Source organism: Desmodus rotundus, chromosome 1 (assembly GCF_022682495.2).
Source record: "Desmodus rotundus isolate HL8 chromosome 1, HLdesRot8A.1, whole genome shotgun sequence".
In the NCBI taxonomy this organism is placed as follows: Eukaryota; Metazoa; Chordata; class Mammalia; order Chiroptera; family Phyllostomidae; genus Desmodus; species Desmodus rotundus.
In genome coordinates, this window is record NC_071387.1 from 35,751,627 (window position 1) to 35,770,183 (window position 18,557).

At 42.3% G+C, this 18,557-nt stretch overlaps 1 protein-coding gene across 5 annotated transcripts in view; it reads right to left on the minus strand.

Annotated features, from left to right (window-relative positions):
• Positions 1–18,557, minus strand: part of NTRK2 (neurotrophic receptor tyrosine kinase 2) — a 319,382-nt gene that overhangs the window by 283,463 nt on the left and 17,362 nt on the right. For all 5 annotated transcript variants that reach the window (XM_053923455.2, XM_053923458.2, XM_053923456.2 and 2 more), the window contains exons 4-5: positions 4,181–4,255; positions 4,013–4,084 (exon numbers count right to left, since the gene is read on the minus strand). In XM_053923455.2, the coding sequence (XP_053779430.1) occupies positions 4,013–4,084; positions 4,181–4,255 (147 nt within the window). The remainder of the gene's footprint in view (positions 1–4,012; positions 4,085–4,180; positions 4,256–18,557) is intronic.

The following is an 18,557-nucleotide window of genomic DNA, read 5'->3' on the forward strand; positions in this document are numbered from 1 at the left end:
TCATGAGAAATATGTCAGAGAGTCTCTTGAACTACTCTAGCGACATGTCATTTTAACATTTGGACCATTCAGTGAGAAGGGGTCATATTTGTGATTGAAAAAATAATACTGAATTTACTGACATGTTCCAAATGTGTAGTTGTTTTTTGTTTGTTTGTTTGTTTGTTTTTAGTGGACAGGAGTTTTAGTTTCCAGTGATCAATGCCATGAGACCCTGAGCTGAGAAATTCTGAGCTATAATCCTAGCAGCTGACTCGCTCCATGAATCTGTTTACTAGTGGAATTTATTTAAAAAGTGTCCAGTGATCGGGGGCCCTAGACGTGCATTTAATAAGTAACATGAACCTAAAACAAGCATCAGCTTTCACAAAACAGCCAAGACCTCAATGAATTGCCATGAGCCTTTCAGTATCTGTTTCCTGAAGTGAGTGGTGGGCCGAGAGTCAGGTAAGAATGGGAGACCCGAGGGTGACAGTAATCCTGGACCCTCACCTGAGCTGGTGCTTGTGTCAGCCTAACAAAATCATCAGTGAATAGCATGTTGGTATGTCCGACCTTCAGAGCGGGTTCAACCCAGGAGCTCAGCCGTGAATAAAGAAAATGCCCCTTGGGTGCCTCATAATTTAAGGTGTGCCCACTCCTCAGCTTACTCTATGCTGACATTTCCACTCACCCAAACTCTGACCTACACCAGGGTGCCATCTGCCTTCTGTACGTGCATCTTCTCTTTTCACACTGAGTGTCGAGTGCTCACCCACATGGCAAAGAATACTCGACATGGAAGTTTAAACATGCGGCCACAAAAATCTTTTCTTTCAGACTGTGAATTAAGAATAGCTTTCACTGGAGTATAATATATTGAAAAGTCAACCTGCCTGTCCTCCCCATAGTCTTGGAGACACAAATATTTTCATTTTCTTCAGAATCCCCCATCCTTAGGGGTGGGGGGAGCGGGAACCTGCTCTTCCTCCCAAGAAGAACAGGAGAGAAGAGCAAAGAAAAGGACACTCATCGTCAAGGCTCTTGGGTCAGCCAGCGAGCCGGCTCCAGGAGCAGCTGCCCCTATCCGGCTGCCAGCAGCACAGCCCGGAGCCGGGTTCCGCGCCAAAGAACAAGATGAGTTTTATGAAGCATACTTATTATTGGGGCCAAAAGCCAAAAGCCAAAAAAAAAAAAAAAAAGGAGGAGGAGGGGATGAAAAAAATCAACAATCCTCTTACTGTCTGATTATAAGACTTTGAAAAGAAGCTAATTAGCACCTCTGTAAAGCCCCTGGAAAACATAAATGCTGGCTTCTCAGGGGCCAGGCAGGAATTAAGGCACCAAGCAAAAAACTCAGTGACCAGTCATGGGGGCTCTGGAAAGTCCCCACGCCAGGGTGGACGGGTGAGTGGTGAAAGTGAGAGACGGGAACCAATTTGAATTTCTTTAAAACCCAAAATGATATGCTCTGGTGCACATTTGTACACTGCCGAGAAACTAACAGGGATAACCAGCATATTCGAGGGACACGGAGAAACAGCTTCTGATACACAGTTCTTTCCCAGCTCACTGTCACCCACCATCTTGATATTCAAGTTAAGGGTACGATTCACCTGTGGGAAACCAGGGGAGAGGCAGCAGTTGCCCCAGGTCCTTGCTCTTAAGCAAAGGTTGGGACTAAGGTCTGGAAAGGCAAGCACTTGCCTTGAGCCCCTCCACCCTCGCTGCCATTCTCAAAAGCCAACTACTTAATTTAATTCCTTATTTGGGTGGTTAGGAGCCTCTTTTGTCACATGAATGTGTGAACCTTACTGAAATTTCATGACTTCTTCATAAGTGTCGGAATACTTGCCTGACTTCATTCTGCCTTATCGTGTAACCATGCCTGCAAACGTCAATAGAGTTTCTGCAGTTTGCCCAGTGATTGGGCTTCCAGACTATTGGCTTTTAAAGAAACTATATTGGATATGTCCATCTCTTTTTTAAAAAAAGATTATATTTATTTATTTTTAGAGAGAGGGGTAGGGAAGAGAGAAAAAGGAGAGAAATATTAATGTGTGGTTGTCTCTTGTGTGCCCCCTACTGGGGACCTGGCCTACAACCCAGGCATGTGCTCTGACTGGGAATTGAACCAGCAACCCTTTGGTTGACAGTCCCATGCTCAGTCCACTGAGCCACACCAGCCAGGGATATCCTTCTCTTTTGTTTCCTATTTTCAAATGGCACCTCTTTTCAAGATAGGGACAGATACCTGGCTTTATATAAGCTATGCATGACACACAAAATGCCACTAAAATTATTCTACCATATATCACCCTGAAAAAAATACACAAAGTGGCTTTGGTTTCCTAAAAATAGCATGCAACAAGAAAAGCAGGGAAAATATAAAAGGTACCATAAAGAAATAATCAAGTCTATTACTAAAACTATAATTAACCATAGCCCACTAAACAAAAATCACAATAGGGGAAGTGATATGGCAACAGAGCCAATAAAATGTGGTTGTTGAGTAATTTGGGTCTAACGTCAGCTGTAATGAAAATACCAGAAATTAACTAATGAGGTCATCAATTACATTTAAGTGATTGCATTAGGGCATTTCACCTTTCTCCCCTCTCCGACCTCTCTCTCATTTATGCTGTCAGGGGCTATGCAGACATCAGATCCGCCCAGGCAAACCAACCACAGGGATGATGCCAAAAGCGTTTAAGTGAAATATGTTAATAAAGTTCCTTGGAGTTTTATCACACTTTTGCCAAATTTTTTTATGTTAATTCTACAGATTTTGTTTTTAAACTGACTTCATCATTAATGGGACCTATAAAACATGAAGCAAATATACTGGCTTTATGAAAGTAAGATTTTTTCATATCAAAAATCTCCATTGAGAGTCCAGGCAATGGGCTCTAAGGGAGTGATTTCTTCTATAACCAGCATGAAAATCAGTTGGAGAACTAGTCTCCCCCCAAAAAGAAGGAGGACAGCTGATTTAGGACAGGAACAGCTGATCCTCAGTTGTAGGGATGGCACCGGTTTTATTTCTGTACTTAACCGGAAGAACCTGGCCAGGGGTGAGCCCTGGAGTCCTAATTTTGTCAATTTAATCTGTGGACCTGAGAACTCCCTACACTTCCCTCAGTCTGATTTTCTGCCCATGAGATGGGAATAAAAATGATCGTCCCTACCAACTGTTAGAAATCTCAAGTGAGATAATGCAGGCGACCGTGAGACACATACGGTATTGCCATGGAGAATTCGTAAAGCACAAAAGGACCAGTGAATGCAGGCAACATTTCTCCAGCAGAAGGTCCCACTCAAAACAGGACGTGGAGACCCTAATCTGAGCCTAGGATTGGGTGATTCTCTGTTTAAATATGAAACCTTTTAGGAAGGCCACACCTTATTGACTACGTGCCAGAATCTAACAGGATTTAGCAGCCAGTCACGTAAGAGCTTCTATTGCCCCTTTTTTATTTTCATTTGACCTCAGTTGACAAATCTTCAACAGGAACTTCAGGGGAAGCATTTGCTATTGTTAATAATTGTCTGAAACTTTGGCATGTCCCATAACTGACTTTTCTTCACTACTGTCAATCATGACAGAGAGCATTTTAAAAATGAAAGTTCAAAAGAGGATTTCTTATGGAGGGCAAGGCATTAGTGATTTTTAGTTCCCTGGAAAGGCCATGGCCAAGTCAGTTTCTTTCAACTCTACTGGAGAACGTCATGATTCCAAGGAAAAGAACCAAAGACATTGTACCAGGACATAGTTTTCACATCAGACTCTTGCCGTTGGCCTATTGCTCTGTCCGAGATGGAAATGGCCCAGAAATTCATGAAAGGGAATAAACAGGCTGTTCTAGTCCCTCCTGAAGCTATTCAGAAATCAAAGATAATGTTTCTAAGCTATTGTCACAGCTAAACTAACTTTTAAAAAGGGGGATTAGAGTTGGAAAATAAAAAAAAACAGAGGGGGAGAAAATATGGACTAAGTTGGATTCTGGGAAGCAAAGAATCAATCTTTACTTACATGTGCTGCAAGTTGCTGTTTCTCAGAAATGCTTTATGAGCCACAAATTTTAATCCGGAATCCACAATTGTCCTATGAAAATACATAATTGCATGCATGTTAGAACTAACTGAGGAATGCCACTTAACTAAAAAAAAAAAGTTCTGAGATAAAGTCCTGAGTACTCACAGATTTTTCAGTCCCGCATAAGCTTCAACATCGTCTTCATTGATGATTTCTAACCTTTTCTGATTTGCAATGTAACTACAAAAAAGCAGAGAGTGAAAACCATTGACTCAGAATGTAGACAGCGCATAAAAGAACGGGTAACTTCCGTACCAGGGTGCTCACCAGGGTGCTCATGGCGATCTTTCCCCACCCAACCTAACCCTCCCGTTAAAGAAAAAAAATACAGCTAGGGGGGCAAAACTGAGTGCCATTGCAAACCAACCAGGATCGAGCAGCCGTCATGATCAATGACAGGTTCACCAGGCTTCACTTTTCTTAGTTTTTTATTACTCATTCTACTAACAATTTCAGTTTTCCTCCCCTTTCATGGTATCCCCTGTGCACAGCGGTGAAAATAACTTGGAAATGCATTCACTGCCTCTCAAAAGCAGGCCGCCCTTATGGCCACAGCCACAGGGATGCTGGCATCATCACATGCAAGACAAACCACACCTTTGCTCACATTCCAAGAGAGGCAATGACTCCCTCCTTTTAGCTCCTAAAACACTGAGGCAGATTCCCCTCCCTTTTTCTCTCTCTCCCTCCCTCCCACCCTTCCTCCCTTCTTTCTCTTCTCCTGGCCCAGCATCCTTCTTTCTTCCTGTCAGTAATAACATCAATTTTTCCTTTCAGGAAGCACATCACACAAACCCACATGGCCCCAGTGCACTCTCCTTAGGAACCCTCCTCTATCCCTACCCCTCAAACCATCAAATTCAGAAATAAACTGGTGACTCTTGCTGGACAGAGAATTCTATCCCCTTGACCATGATGATTGGCTTAGAGTTGGGCATGTAACCTCAAGTAGACCAATGAGAATCTTCCCTAAAATTAAATATATGAATGCTGGGACAGAGAGTGTCTCTCTCTGTCTCTCTCTCTCTCGAACCATAGCTGAAAGATTCCACAGGGCTGGGTCTTCCATGGGAGATTTTTCTGCCACAAGGAAAGAGACTGTCTAAGAATGAAGTCAGGACACAGAAGAAAAGATTGGTAGGCGATACAAAGAGAGACAGAACACTGAAAATGTCATTTGAGCCTTTGAATCTAGTCTTCTCTAGGGTTAGATGTCACTAACTGAAATTTTTTCTTAATTTCTGTCACCTGCAACTAAGAATACAAATCTAGTAATAGGGACACAAAGCTGTTAAAATTGCCTCCATGGAATTACCTTGTGGCAGTTACTTGAGAAACTGTTTCTCCATTTTTCTTAGATCACAACCTCTTTGAAGACAGCTGGATCCTGTTTTACATTTCTTAATATACACCACAGCACCTAGCACAGTAGCTTGTACAAGATAGATATTCAGCAGATGATGGATGGATGGACAGATGGATGGATGGATGGGCAACACCTAGAGTTCCAAAGGCACTACAGGAAGTTGTGCCAGGATGCCTTTTCCCTTTCTTTTTCATTAAGATACATAGCACATTCCAACTAAGACACCGAAAACAAACATATAACCCTGCTGTTACAAACATGAGTTAAAATTTAAAAAAATTAAAAGGTAACCAACTGGAGAGAAAATACAGCATCTCTAGGTCTATTCTACCTAGTCTCTAAACAAAACAAAACAAAGATTTGTGGTAAGAGTTGGGTCACCCATTTTTAGGAAATAAATCTTAGAAATAAAATAAGTAAATGCTCTGAGGGAACAAAATTACACCAAAGAGAAATAATTTTGAAACTACCCACACAGCCATTGCCTCCCATTACATAAGAATGGAACCTCCAAGGTAGAAAGGCATCTTCCATTCAAAGATCTTGGTCCTCCTGGTACCCAGGGACTGGCACTTAATAGATGTGCAGAAAAGATTCGTTCTTTTATCTCCTTCTACCATACACAGCAGGAAGCATTTTAAGACTGCAACTTAATGCTGAACAATAATTTTCAATATCAAGAGTTTTTACGAAATGCTTCAAAATTATCACACATTAGGTACATTTTTCCAAGATTTTCATCCCATTAACACTTTCAATGGAGACCACAGTGACTACCTCCTTCTAAATTAGCTCCCTATAAGAACTGCACTCCAGAGAACCCTAAATTTTAATGCGTTTTTATAAAACTTCAATAAAAATAAGAAGGGTAAATAATGTGGGTAATGTTTCATCTGTGGTCACAAGTGGGACTTTCAGGAGGCTTGTCCACTCCGTACAGCTGTGCTCGCATGGTGGCCACCAGTGTTCTGGAAACATCGACTCTCTCTGCCTGGACATCACTGCATCCTCCACGTTTATGGCAGGGCCTGACACGCAATCATACCTACTCAACTGTGGCACAGAGCATTTATTTTTTAGTTAATTATGCCCTTCAGTTTATTTTTATTTCACTTTTCATGAGATTTTTAATTCATAAACTCCTCAGTTGTACTCAATAAACTACAATGAGCTAGGTAAATGAAGATGGAAGGCATAGCCCTGGCAGGGTGGCTTGGTTGGTTGGAGCATCGTCCTGTACACCAAAAGGCTGCAGGTTCAATTCCCGGTCGGAACACATATGAGAAGCAACAGATTGATGTTTCTCTGTCACATCGATGTTTCTCTCTCTCTCTCTCTCTCTTTCTCCCCTCCCCTTCCTCTCCTTCCAAAATCAATAAACATACCCTCAGGTGAGAATAAATAAATAAATATACAATACATACATACATACACACATACATACGTAAATAAGGAAGGCACAGAAGAAAGAAAAGCAAGAGCAGAGATATCAATGGACCTAGGAATTAGGTTCTAAAATGTATATACTTGTTAGAAAAAAAGCCACAAGCTTTTTCTAGGCTTTCTAGTCACCAACACCCAAGAAAAAAAAGGAATGGGAAATAAATTTGGTCAGTGGTTATTTCACAGTGTTCATGAGATAAAAATAAATCAGACATTAAGCAAAGCATAACTGTTCTTGGATCTCAGACTAGACAGGCGATTTTGTGGGAAACCATCAAAAGAAACATATAAAATTATGAAAAAGAAATGGTCACTAGAGAATACTCTTCCACTGTGGAGGCAGAAATTTCCTAGATAAGCAATGAATTTTTCTCCCTTCACAATGGAAAAAATCAACAGAAGAACCGGATTAAAAGGTCGGCAAGTGTCCTCCCAGATGTCAGGAATTCCCCTTCATTTAAGTTACCATCTGCAGAGGTGCCCACAGGGTAGCTGCTGGTTATAAAACAGTCACGAAAGCTACCCCATAAGGGACTCTTCTTAGCTACCATTGAGGAATCATAGGACTAGAAAGGAAGTCAATAAAGTTAATAACAGACAATTCACAAAGGGGAAACCTCAATGGCCAAGAAACATATGAGAAGCTGCTCAGCCTACAGGGAATCTGAAATGCAAATTAAATAACAATATATCATTCCTCCCATGCTGGAATGACTAAATGTTTAAAAACTGGCAACATAAAACATTTCTAAGGATGTGAAGAATTTCCCTTACATTGTCGGAGGGACCATTAAATTGGTATAACCACTTTGAAGGGCGATTTGCCAGTATCCTGGGTAATACGAGATTGGCACATTTCATGGCCCAGCAATTCCATTTCTAGATATCCACGCAAGAGGCATTGCCACACAGGCACACAAGGAGACATATACAAGCATATCCACTGTGTTTACAGTCAGAATCAAAAATTGAGAACAACCCAAGTGTCTATCAATAAAGAAACTACTCAGCCGCATAAAAGAATGAAATCTTGCCATTTGCGACAACATGGATGGGCCTTGAATATTAGCTCAGTGGAATAAGTCAGACGGAGAAAGATAAAAAACCTTATGATTTCACTGATATGTGGAACATAAAACAAAAAAGTAACAAACAAACTAACCAAACAAACGAAATCAAGTTCATGAATGGAATGCTGGTTACCACAGGGGAAGAGCGGTAAGGAGACGGTGAACTGGTTAAAGGGGTCAAATATATGGTAACAGAAAGAAACTAGATTTGGATGGTGAGCACACAATAGAATACACAGATATCAAGTTATAAAGTACTCCTGAAATTTATGTAATGTAATTAACCAATTTTACTTTAATAAATTTAATTTTTTTAAAGAAACAAAAAAATTAAGATGTGTTAAATACATAAGTTGCATTGAACCAGATCATTATATCTGAAAGAGAACTTCATGTCAAACAAGAAAAAAATAAGCCCAACTGCATACTAATATATACATATAATATAAAACAATTTATGCAAACTTTCTTTTAAAATTTATTAAATTTATTGGGGTGACTTTGGTTAACAAAACTATACAGGTCTCAAGTATATGATTCTATAGTCTGTGATCTTTATATAGCACTGTGTTCACCACCCAAAGTCGACTCCCCCGTCCCATGCCTTTGACCCCCTTCCCCTTCACTACCTCCCCCCACACCCCTTCCCTCTGGGGATCACCATCCTGTCATCTGTGCCTGTGAGTATGTGTTCGTCTTACTTTTTTAGAACTATGCAGAAAACAACCGCATAATGTTCACAATGAAGCATATGTGTAAAGTATGAAAAGACGGCAAGTCAGATCACCTCAGGAAAGCAGAATGGGTCTGGGATACAGAACGAACTGTTAAAGTATTTATTTTATTAAACTACTAAACTATGTCTTTTATTAAAAGAGAAAAGACTCATAACAAAGAAGACCAAAATGTTAAAGTGTCAGCTCTGGATACAAATATGTGAAGTTATGGTTATATTGTATACTTTTGAATTTTAAAAATTTATGAAAAGGGGAGGGAGGGAGAGGGGAGGGAGAGGGACAGAGAAAGGCACAGAAGTGAAATGACTGCAAAGAAGCTGAACCCCAGGGCTTTTCAGTTACTCAGTGGAAAAATACACCCGGGTTCAACTTCTAGTTCCCGGGACCATGCAAAAACAAAAGTCTAAAAGCCTTCTGCTCCCTGTCCCAGAGCCTCTCCACTGGAGCCAGAAGACTAAGGAGCATGCTAGGCTGCCCCCTACTGGCGATCTTCGCCTGCCTCCAGGGGAATCTTGATACCAGGTCTTCTGCATTCTCCCATCTCCTTGCCACTGCTCAGAGGCCAAGCCAGGGTCAGGGAGGAGACAGGAAGAGCCAGGCCAGGGCAGACAAGTGAAAGATACACCAACAGGCTTTCCCCTCTCCCGCCCTGAACGCCATTTCCCATCACTCCAGTTACAGTAAACTCTGAGGGCTCTTTACTGAGTCAAACTTTGCTTAATGAAATACATCTCCAAGAACAGTTTCATTCCCCAGGAAGCAATGGGAAGACCCAACATTGTGGCACAGGCCTTTCTCAAAAGCTTTTGCTCCATGACAGCCCCTAACTCCTCTGATCTGTGCCCGCTGTTCTGAGAAGCTTAGGCATCAGGGGTTTTAAGACACAAGCCACCCCTCCCTCCCAGCAAAGCCGCTGTCCCAGCCCTTGTCTGATAAGAATCTCATGAGTTCAGCAGAGTTGAGTCTTCACAGAAAACCAGGCTTCTGTCATTCTAACCTGCAGAGGTTTCCTTCATTCTATTTTACAAAGATAGCACTTTGGATAGTGACAAGGAGACTGTGCATTTGGATTTATTCAATTTGATACTCCATAAGAATTTCTCTCACTCAGCTCCTGGGACTCCCAGTCCCTCTGGCCCACCCCTCCATCAGCAATCCGTGTGGAATCTTTCTTGGCCATCAACCACCCTGTTTTGCCCTAATATGCCTTCCTCCATTCTCAAATTCATATATGGGAATCTAGGTTGGACCTCATATTATTATGTGTTGTTTCTCACTTTTACTACATCCCAAGACCACTCTCTACTGCCCTAAAAGTTGGATCCCTTATTCAAGGCACTTCTCAGTGAATTCATCTGAATTTATTCTGGGGCCTTGCAAGTCGGAAACATTGCTTGATTTCTATGCAACACTCAAAAAGGCTCTTTCCAATCACAGCATTTTTATTCCAACATTTGGCAAGCCTTTTTTTTTTTTTAAGCATTTATCACACATCTTAACTTTGTAATTAAGAATTAGAAGAAATGGAGATACTCTCTGTACCCACACTTGTATTTTTCTATGAACCTATCTGACTCCCCAGATAACAGCTGACTCTTCAGATGAAGGGATTTTATTCACCTCACTTCATGCCCTTGGAGGGCTGATTCTCACGAATGCTGGCTGATCAAACATAACTAAGCATCCTCCACTGGGACATTTGTCATCCCAGTGGAAAGACCAGCTACATACACACACGTGCATGAAAGATGCACAGTAAACACTAAATGCAAATGGTGATCATAGAAAATAACTTCCTGCGTCATGCAGAAAACAAGGAAAGATGGTAACAAAGGAGGATGGAGAGACAATTTTGAAAGCAAAATGTGTTGAAACTAGGAGTGAATTTAGATCACGTGCAAGCAATACATTCACACCAACTACAGTACTTATTTACTTTTAATATAAAATCTAATTGTCTTGGGAAAGTGAGCATTTATTTGCCACCAAACCCATCAGTCTTGGGAATGTTAAGCCTAGAAATAGCCTCCAAGACTCTTCATGTCTGTCTGTGGTTAGTAACCTTGACAGAGGTGATGCTGTCTGGGGACAGTGCTCGCTGCCACCGCATTTGATGAGCACAGAAAAGAAGGTTCCAAGAAGAGGTATGAGCACCTGGACGGTGAGGCCACAGTGGAAGCAATGACGAGATATGATTAGGCAGGTCAGCGGAGGCTTAAATGGAGCTCAGGCTTGGAAGGGAGGCCAGAAAGTCAAAAGATAAAGAATATGAACCTAAGCAAAGTCTCTACTATCTGCCGTTTTATTTTGTATTGTCACCAAAGCTTCTCTAGTCTCAACTTGACATTCAGGACTTTCACTAAGACATTTTCTTGAGAGTAAAGAATTTCCTCTCCTCAGGCTTAACAAAGAGCTTATTGGTGATCTTTTGGAAGAGAAGGAAAATTCACAGAAACATTTTTGAATTACAGGTTCCTGGCAAAGATACTCATCCCATTTCAAGAGATTTCACCCCGGCTTTAACAACCTATCAAATAATTCCTCCAGGTAATCTGCCCAAGTAACAAAGAGTGGTTTCTAATGTATCTTTTCTTTGTGTATATTAGCTTAACAGCACTATTTCTCTAAAATAAAATTTCTCTTTAGCTTAACTTTGTTACCTGAACTGTACTTTGGCAATACAGCAAAAAGATATGGAAACAGCAGCGAATATATCTGATGGCCACTCTTCAAAATGGAATCACTCTCTGCTACCTTGGCCGCCCCCGCCCCGCCCCCAAATAGATAAATAAGCTACTAGAAGTAGCTAGAACTTAAACACCACAGGAGATTGCGGTATGTGCCAGGCTTACCACCACAAGTGAGGCATTGCAACTCTGGTGGGATCCTCTCTGTTGTAGGATTTCCATCATAGGGAATATAATAATTCCTTAAAAGGACAACAACAACAAAGCTTTTGTTCCCTGAGTCCACAACTAAACAGCTTTGGTTTCTCAGCAAAATGCTGAGAAAGAGTTATGAAAGCCAAAGCATTTCAGGACTCAAAATAGGAATTCCTCCATGTATCACCCCATTCTTAAGACAGGCTATACCACCCCAACTGTGAAGACATGAATGTAGAGAGCATGACCAAAAAAACATGCTCAAAGTCTGAATTTGAACAGTCTGCTTGGACATGCTGGTTAGCATCAGCACTTCCACTTTTTCTTTAGCCATTAGCTCAGAAGAATCAGCGGTAATTTTTTCGTAGAGTACACACTATATGCTAGGCACTGGAGAACCCAGGGGTTGTCTCCCTTATCACACCAATGCTACCGGGGCAGCACTGTGATTATTTCCACTTTTTGAAAGAGAAAACTGAGGCCCAGCCACGCCAAGTCACTTCCCCAAGTTCGCATAGCTGCCAAAACAGGATCTGAACCAGACCTACCTGCCTTGTTCCCTGAGCTCGTAGCCACTGTGCCACACCACTAGGACTGTGTGGACTTGTCAATTGAGCACCTTCCATAAGGAATAATTTCTAAAATTTCTGCAAAGTGGGCCTTCACAAATAAACATGTCCTAAAATCAGTAGCCAGTGAAAAGGCATGGGGACATTTTACAGGACACTCTTGTGTATTGTATCTACATAGATCTGTAAGAGGAGACAAATGAAAAATGTTCTTCTATGATGCCAAGCTCTGAGACCTGCAGCTTCCGGGATAGCCCTAATACCCTGCGGATTTAAGAATAAGTGGTATAGTGTGGGGGAGAGACTCACTCTCCTAGCTTCACCTCTTACCGGCTATGTGACCTGGGGCAAGCCCCGATGCCTCAATTTACCTGTCTAGAAAGTAGAATAACAACAGTAACTGTCCCACAGGGTTGTTGGAAAAATTAGGGAACTGTCTTAGCACAATTGGGGACCACAGTTAATGCTAATTATTATTTAAAATGAGCAGAAGACCAAGGCTCAAGGGCTGGCTTGTCACTAAATGGCCATCTCAATCTCACTCTGCCTCCAGTGTCCACATCTGAGAAAGAGAAAATTTGGATTTGATAATATTTCAGTTTCCTTCATACAAAAATTATAAGAAGGTTTCACCCACATATTGTACAGAAAAAAATTACACTCTAGCTTTCTCTCTGAATATTTATATAGCTTTTTCTTATCCACCTCTATGAACAAGGTGCTTCCGAAAAAGAAACATTGTAATTTGTGACCAGATAAATTAATTACTAAAAAAAGACCTTAAAGTTGGCTTTCTACATAAAACACATCCATCTGCACTGGGAAAAGGTAAGTTTCATTTGACCTAAATTACACACCAGCCTCCCATGCAGACGTAGGATTGGACCTCCGCCCACAGATGGTGTGATTTGCAACCCTGATAAACTAGGTGACCAGAAGTCACAGCAACAGCATGTGACCCATATCTAGACATTCCAGGATCCTTTATTTTTCTACATTTTCTTATTAGCCAATATTTTCCAAATAAAATGATTTCACATTTCAGAAATCTGACTTTCCATGTTTTCTTAAAAAAACAGAAGGTGTGCCAAACTGGACCGGCACTTCTTCCCGGCTGCAGGCAGGAGGAGCGGAGCGATGCTGCCCCTGGGGGGCTGGGGCACGTCTCCAGGTGGGAACAGTCCCAACCAACCTCAGCTATTTCACTGGCCCGTGGAAAGATTTTATGACACCTGACGTAATTCTTGCTTGTAATTTCCTCTGAGACTTCAATGCTCCAACTATTCTCCTACATTGACAGGTCACCTCCACGCGCAGAGATCCCGAAAAGGAGTCTCATCACATCAAACTGACACACAGACCACAATAAAGATACATCACTTTTTAAAAGAAGCTACTTCTATCTGTTCAGGAACCTTCAGAAAGTTCCTCTGTTGTTAAACACTAAAACGGACATAGACATACGAAAGTGTAATTTTTGTTTGGCACACTGGTAAATAAATACCCAGGAGGAGAAAGGGATGTGTTTTTTCCTAACCAAAAAAAAATGTTTTCCGCCCTGGCTGGTGTGGCTCAGTGGATTGAGTGCCGGCCTATGAAATGAAAGGTCACCTGTTCCACTCCCAGCCAGAGCGCATGCCTGGGTTGCAGGCCAGGTCCCCAGTGGGGGGGTATGCGAGAGGCAACTGACCATCTCTCGCACATTGATGTTTCTCCCCCTCTCTTTCTCCCTCCCTTCCCCTCTCTCTAAAAATAAGTAAATAAAATCATCTTAAAAAATTAAAAGCCTTGGCTGGTGTGGCTCAGTGGATTGAGTGGCAGCCTGTGAACCAAAGGGTCGTCAGGTTTGATTCCCAGTCAGGGCACGTGCAGACCATGTCCCCAGAAGGGGGCGCTCGAAAGGCAACCACACAGTGATGTTTCTCCCCCTCTCTTTCTCCCTCCCTTCCCCTCTCTCTAAAAATAAACAAATTAAATCTAAAAAAAACTTTTCCTTCTAACTAATTTGCTTAATACCATTATGTACTTCACATTAGGTCTCAGACCTTCGGGTCGGTCACAATAACCTAGGAGAGCAAATGAGAATCAAGTAACATGCATCGTGACACCGTGCCACCGTATCAGATGCAGAGCCCAAGACGGAGATGGTGCTGCTACTCAGCTACTGTGAAGAAACAGCCATGAGCTATATTTAAGGCAAAATTTTTACTTTGGGCAGGTGCCCTCCAACAGCAGTCAATATGAAACCACCACAAAAACGAGTCCGCTCAGTGGGTGACCTTCGGTGTACTCTGCTCCTAATTCATCCTGCAGGCCCACCAGGGGTCCTCCCTCTCAGGGCTGGCAGCACCTGGGAGCCTCAGGGGGTTCTCCTTGGGCTGGAAAGTGGCCCAGTCACACCTGCTCCCTACAACTTCTAGGCTAAAACCATCCCTGCTGTGCCCTGTGAGTGGAATTCTGTGGTCTCAGTTGAGCATCTGTCTACAATCTGGGGCAAAGGGCTCCTTCCCCTGCAAGCCTGGATCTGCCTGCTGGTCCCTCCACAGCTCATCCTCGTCCGCTGACCGGGCGGCTTCCACCTGGATGAGCACGCAAGCCAGGCGGCTTGATCTTTCTAAAAGGACGTAAGCCCAACCATCTGGTTGTCTGAGTTCCAAAAAGATTGGATTTGGCCTTAACCAGCAACGGAGATTAACATTTTCCAGGCTCTGGTCAGAAGGGACAACTTCAAACCATGTACAGACCAGCTTCTAGCAAAGCCTGGCCAAGCAAAGGGCAGGTGGGGATGGGAGAGTAAGGTCCTGTTGTTGTATCCGCTTTGCAAACACAGCACTGCAAGATTAAATTCTCGAACCCCTTTTGCCTCCTTGCAGAATTGAGGTCCTTGTCACTTCCCCCAGCTTTCACTGGCCTCCTAGGTAAGAAGAAATAAAATCTACTTCTGCATTTTTCATAAAAGTTGTGTATTACATCACTCATTGTCCCTGCAAAAGAAATTCCTTTCAGAACACAGTGCCAGCCAAAGCCATGTTCCTGTGGAATTAGTAGACAGCGTCCTTCCTCACCGTGAGCTTCTCTTTTCACTGCCAGGGAGTCGAGCACAACTGTTGCCCTCAGTCCCAGCAGTGACGCTGGCCCTTCGAGTGAGCTGGGGTTCATGTTCTCGCTTTCTTTTATTCCTCATTCCCCCCCTCTCATTTTTACCTTATTAACCTCACTATATAAAATAATTATCATCATTCAAATACTGGTGTGAAATTGATTAACGATAACATTTCCACTATTTGTTCAGTACAGATTCAGTGGCCATTATGATGAGCATGCTGACACTATAGAATTATCTTATACTTGTTTTCAAGAAATGAGCTAGTACATCATTTCGTCCATGATTTGTTTGTGTTTGAGAGTAAATGGTCATAAAAAAGTGAAATCTTCTTGTGACTCCAATGCAACATATAAATTATCTTTCTAAAAAATGTCTTTTCCTCTTTCCCTGTTATTTCAGACCAATCAGTGTTTCATTTATGACTAGTAAAAAAGAACTTCCAATGATTAGCCCAGGCACTGAGAATTCTAAGGAGCATTCAGGTCAGCACTAATCACAGCAGATCACAGTTGTGAAAGCTCGGCCTCTGGTCAGGTCAAATCATTCCATTGGAAGAGCATTTTTGGATATAATATTTCTGCTCTAACTTCAGGATAGATAAGCATGGCACAGAGAAAAATGAGCATCGGGAATAATGTCAAGAAAAAAGAATGATTCCAGTGGTAAAATTTTAGGATGTCTGTAAGGTCTCTCTTGATTTTGGCACAATTTTTCAGCCAACATTTATAGGCTGTGGGAGTAAAGAGAGCGCTAGAATAGGAGGAACACTTCGAATTTTATCTTCCCTGGTTTCACTTCACATGTTAACCTTCAGTCACTTTTATGGGTTAGTGATTACTTTCTTTGGAGTTAAACTGCAAAGACACTGGTGGAAAAAGATCCTGGTCATAAGTGGTTATGTAAGGCCACGGTAAAGAAAAGCTATTTTGCAGAAGGGGAGTATGAGTGAATTTTAAAACTCCTAAACAAATCTCTTATAAACACTTGCAATTCAAGGTATACCATTATTCAAAAAGATATATTTTTGAGGTTCCTAGAAGTCGAATTCATAGAGAGAGAAAGCAGAATGGTGGCCTCCGAAAGGGGAGTTGTTTAATGCAGGGATTTTCAACCTTTTTCACCTCATGGCACACGTAAACTAATTACTAAAATCCTGTGGGAAGCCAACAACTATATAGTTTTTCAATCTGACAAAAATAGCCATAATTTTGATTCATTCACACCGGACGGCTGTTGTCGTGTTGTCATTTTTTATTTGACAATCTCAGGGAAAAGAGGGTGATGGCCCTGACTGAACAGTAGGTGTGGTGTGGTTTCAACGTTCCGCGGCCCACCAGTTGAAAAGCGCTGGTCTAATGGATGTGGTTCCAGTTTTGCGAAATAAAGAGAGTTCTGAGGTGGACAGTGGTGTTGGCGGCACAACTTCGCTGTATTAATGTCGCCGAGTCATACGGGTAAAAACTAGCTGGCATGGTCAATTTCATGTTACATGTATTTTAGCACAATTTTTTTTAAAAAGACGGATTTTTAAAGACCTTGCAATTAAACAGTGGTAATGACAGCTAAAAGATAAAGTGGAGTACAAACCAACCAGTAACCTCCAGAGTCCTGGAGAACCATCGTAAACAATCTAATAAACAAAATGGATCAGGACTATCAAACAGAAAGCGGCCGAACAAGACCCTGACCCGCACAGTAGTGGCTGAATTTGACCCATGATTGCTCAACACGCCCATGGCCAATATTCCCCATGAGCTGAGCACTCCAGGCCCCACAACAGGAGAGAAGCGTGCCAACAAGCAAAGGGCATGTCCAGGCTGCAATAAAGGGAACCAACCCCCTGCACGTCCGTCCCCTTAACCCCCACACCTGCCCAGTGCCACGCTCAAGGCAGGTTCTTTTGCTATTCCATCCTCCACCAGCCCTAGAGAGTCTACTCTCCATCAGATGTGATTAGGACAGACACACAGAAGGAAAACTAACAGTCCAGTTCTTACTATGCGTTAGGCACTGGTACAAACATTTTGTGTGCATCAGCTCATTTTAACCACACAGAAACCCCAAAAGAAATATTCCATTACTTTCCCCTTCTATAGGTGGGGCGCGTGAGGCACAGAGAGCTTCAATAACTAGTCTTAGGTGGTAGGGGCAGACCAGCTTCAGAGTGGAGCCAGCAAGAATCCCGCTTCACAGGATTACTGTATCACTCCGCTACACAATACCGCGAGAAAACGAAAAACTGTGTCAATGCACAACAATTGGCATGTTCAGTGATCTTTTCAATTCAGAAAATAAATAATAAGGAAAGAAACTTTCAGGCACAGTTTTCACAATCCCAGGATCCTCCTACGTTGCTAGTAAATATATTTTATTTATTTATTTATTTATTTATTTCTGCCAGTAAATATATTTATTTCTGCCGGACACACTGTATAAGTGTCCAGCAGAAATAACACCTCAAAGAGTATGGTCAGTAAGGTAATAATATGGGTATAAATAATTTATAGTTTTAATTTGAACATTTCACCTAAAATGTCATATGGTGTGCTTGCATATGATGTTATGTTACAGAATGACATGATTACAATTTTGTAATAAAAGATTTTCTAATAAAAAGGGGGCGTTATTTGTGCCAGACCCTCTGTGTCTGTGTGTGTGTGTATATTCAGCCATAATGAGTTGATTCTTAAAATACTACATTCAGATCTCGACCTTTCAGGGTACTAAAAAATCTGTAAAGGGAAGTGAGAGAGGTAGACGTTGGAAGCCGCTGATGTTTACCCGTGAACAGATCTATGCTTTGCTGGTCTCTCCGTGGCTGTGCGATCACAGCCCGGTGTAATACAAGTCAGGGGAGAGCCCTGCACATGCCCTTGTTGGAAACATGGTGGGAGAGGCATGGAGAGCCTGGCCAGCCCGCGGCAGGCACCCATGGCGTAAGCCCTGCACTTCCAAAGCATCATCAGAGCCCAGCACCACCATGGTGCAGAGACCAGATACAAGGCAGAGACCCAAACAGCCTTGTCCTTTGTGTCCTTGGCTCTGGGCAGTGAGCTCAGGCAGGTTAGAGGCCCTCACTCTGCTTCTCCTACAGCTGAGTTCCCCCATATGAGGCAAGGAGCCCCGGGGCCAAGAGGACGCTTCTACCCAGAAATGACACCTTTCTTCTTAACCTAGTAGGATCCCAGAATTACCTACACGAAGACCCTGAGCCCACTCTCAGGGCCTACGTGGGCTTTTTCAATGCATCTGTCATCTTGAGGGTGTGCCATGCTACGGATAGGCATGTCCCTAGGCACAACGGTGTAG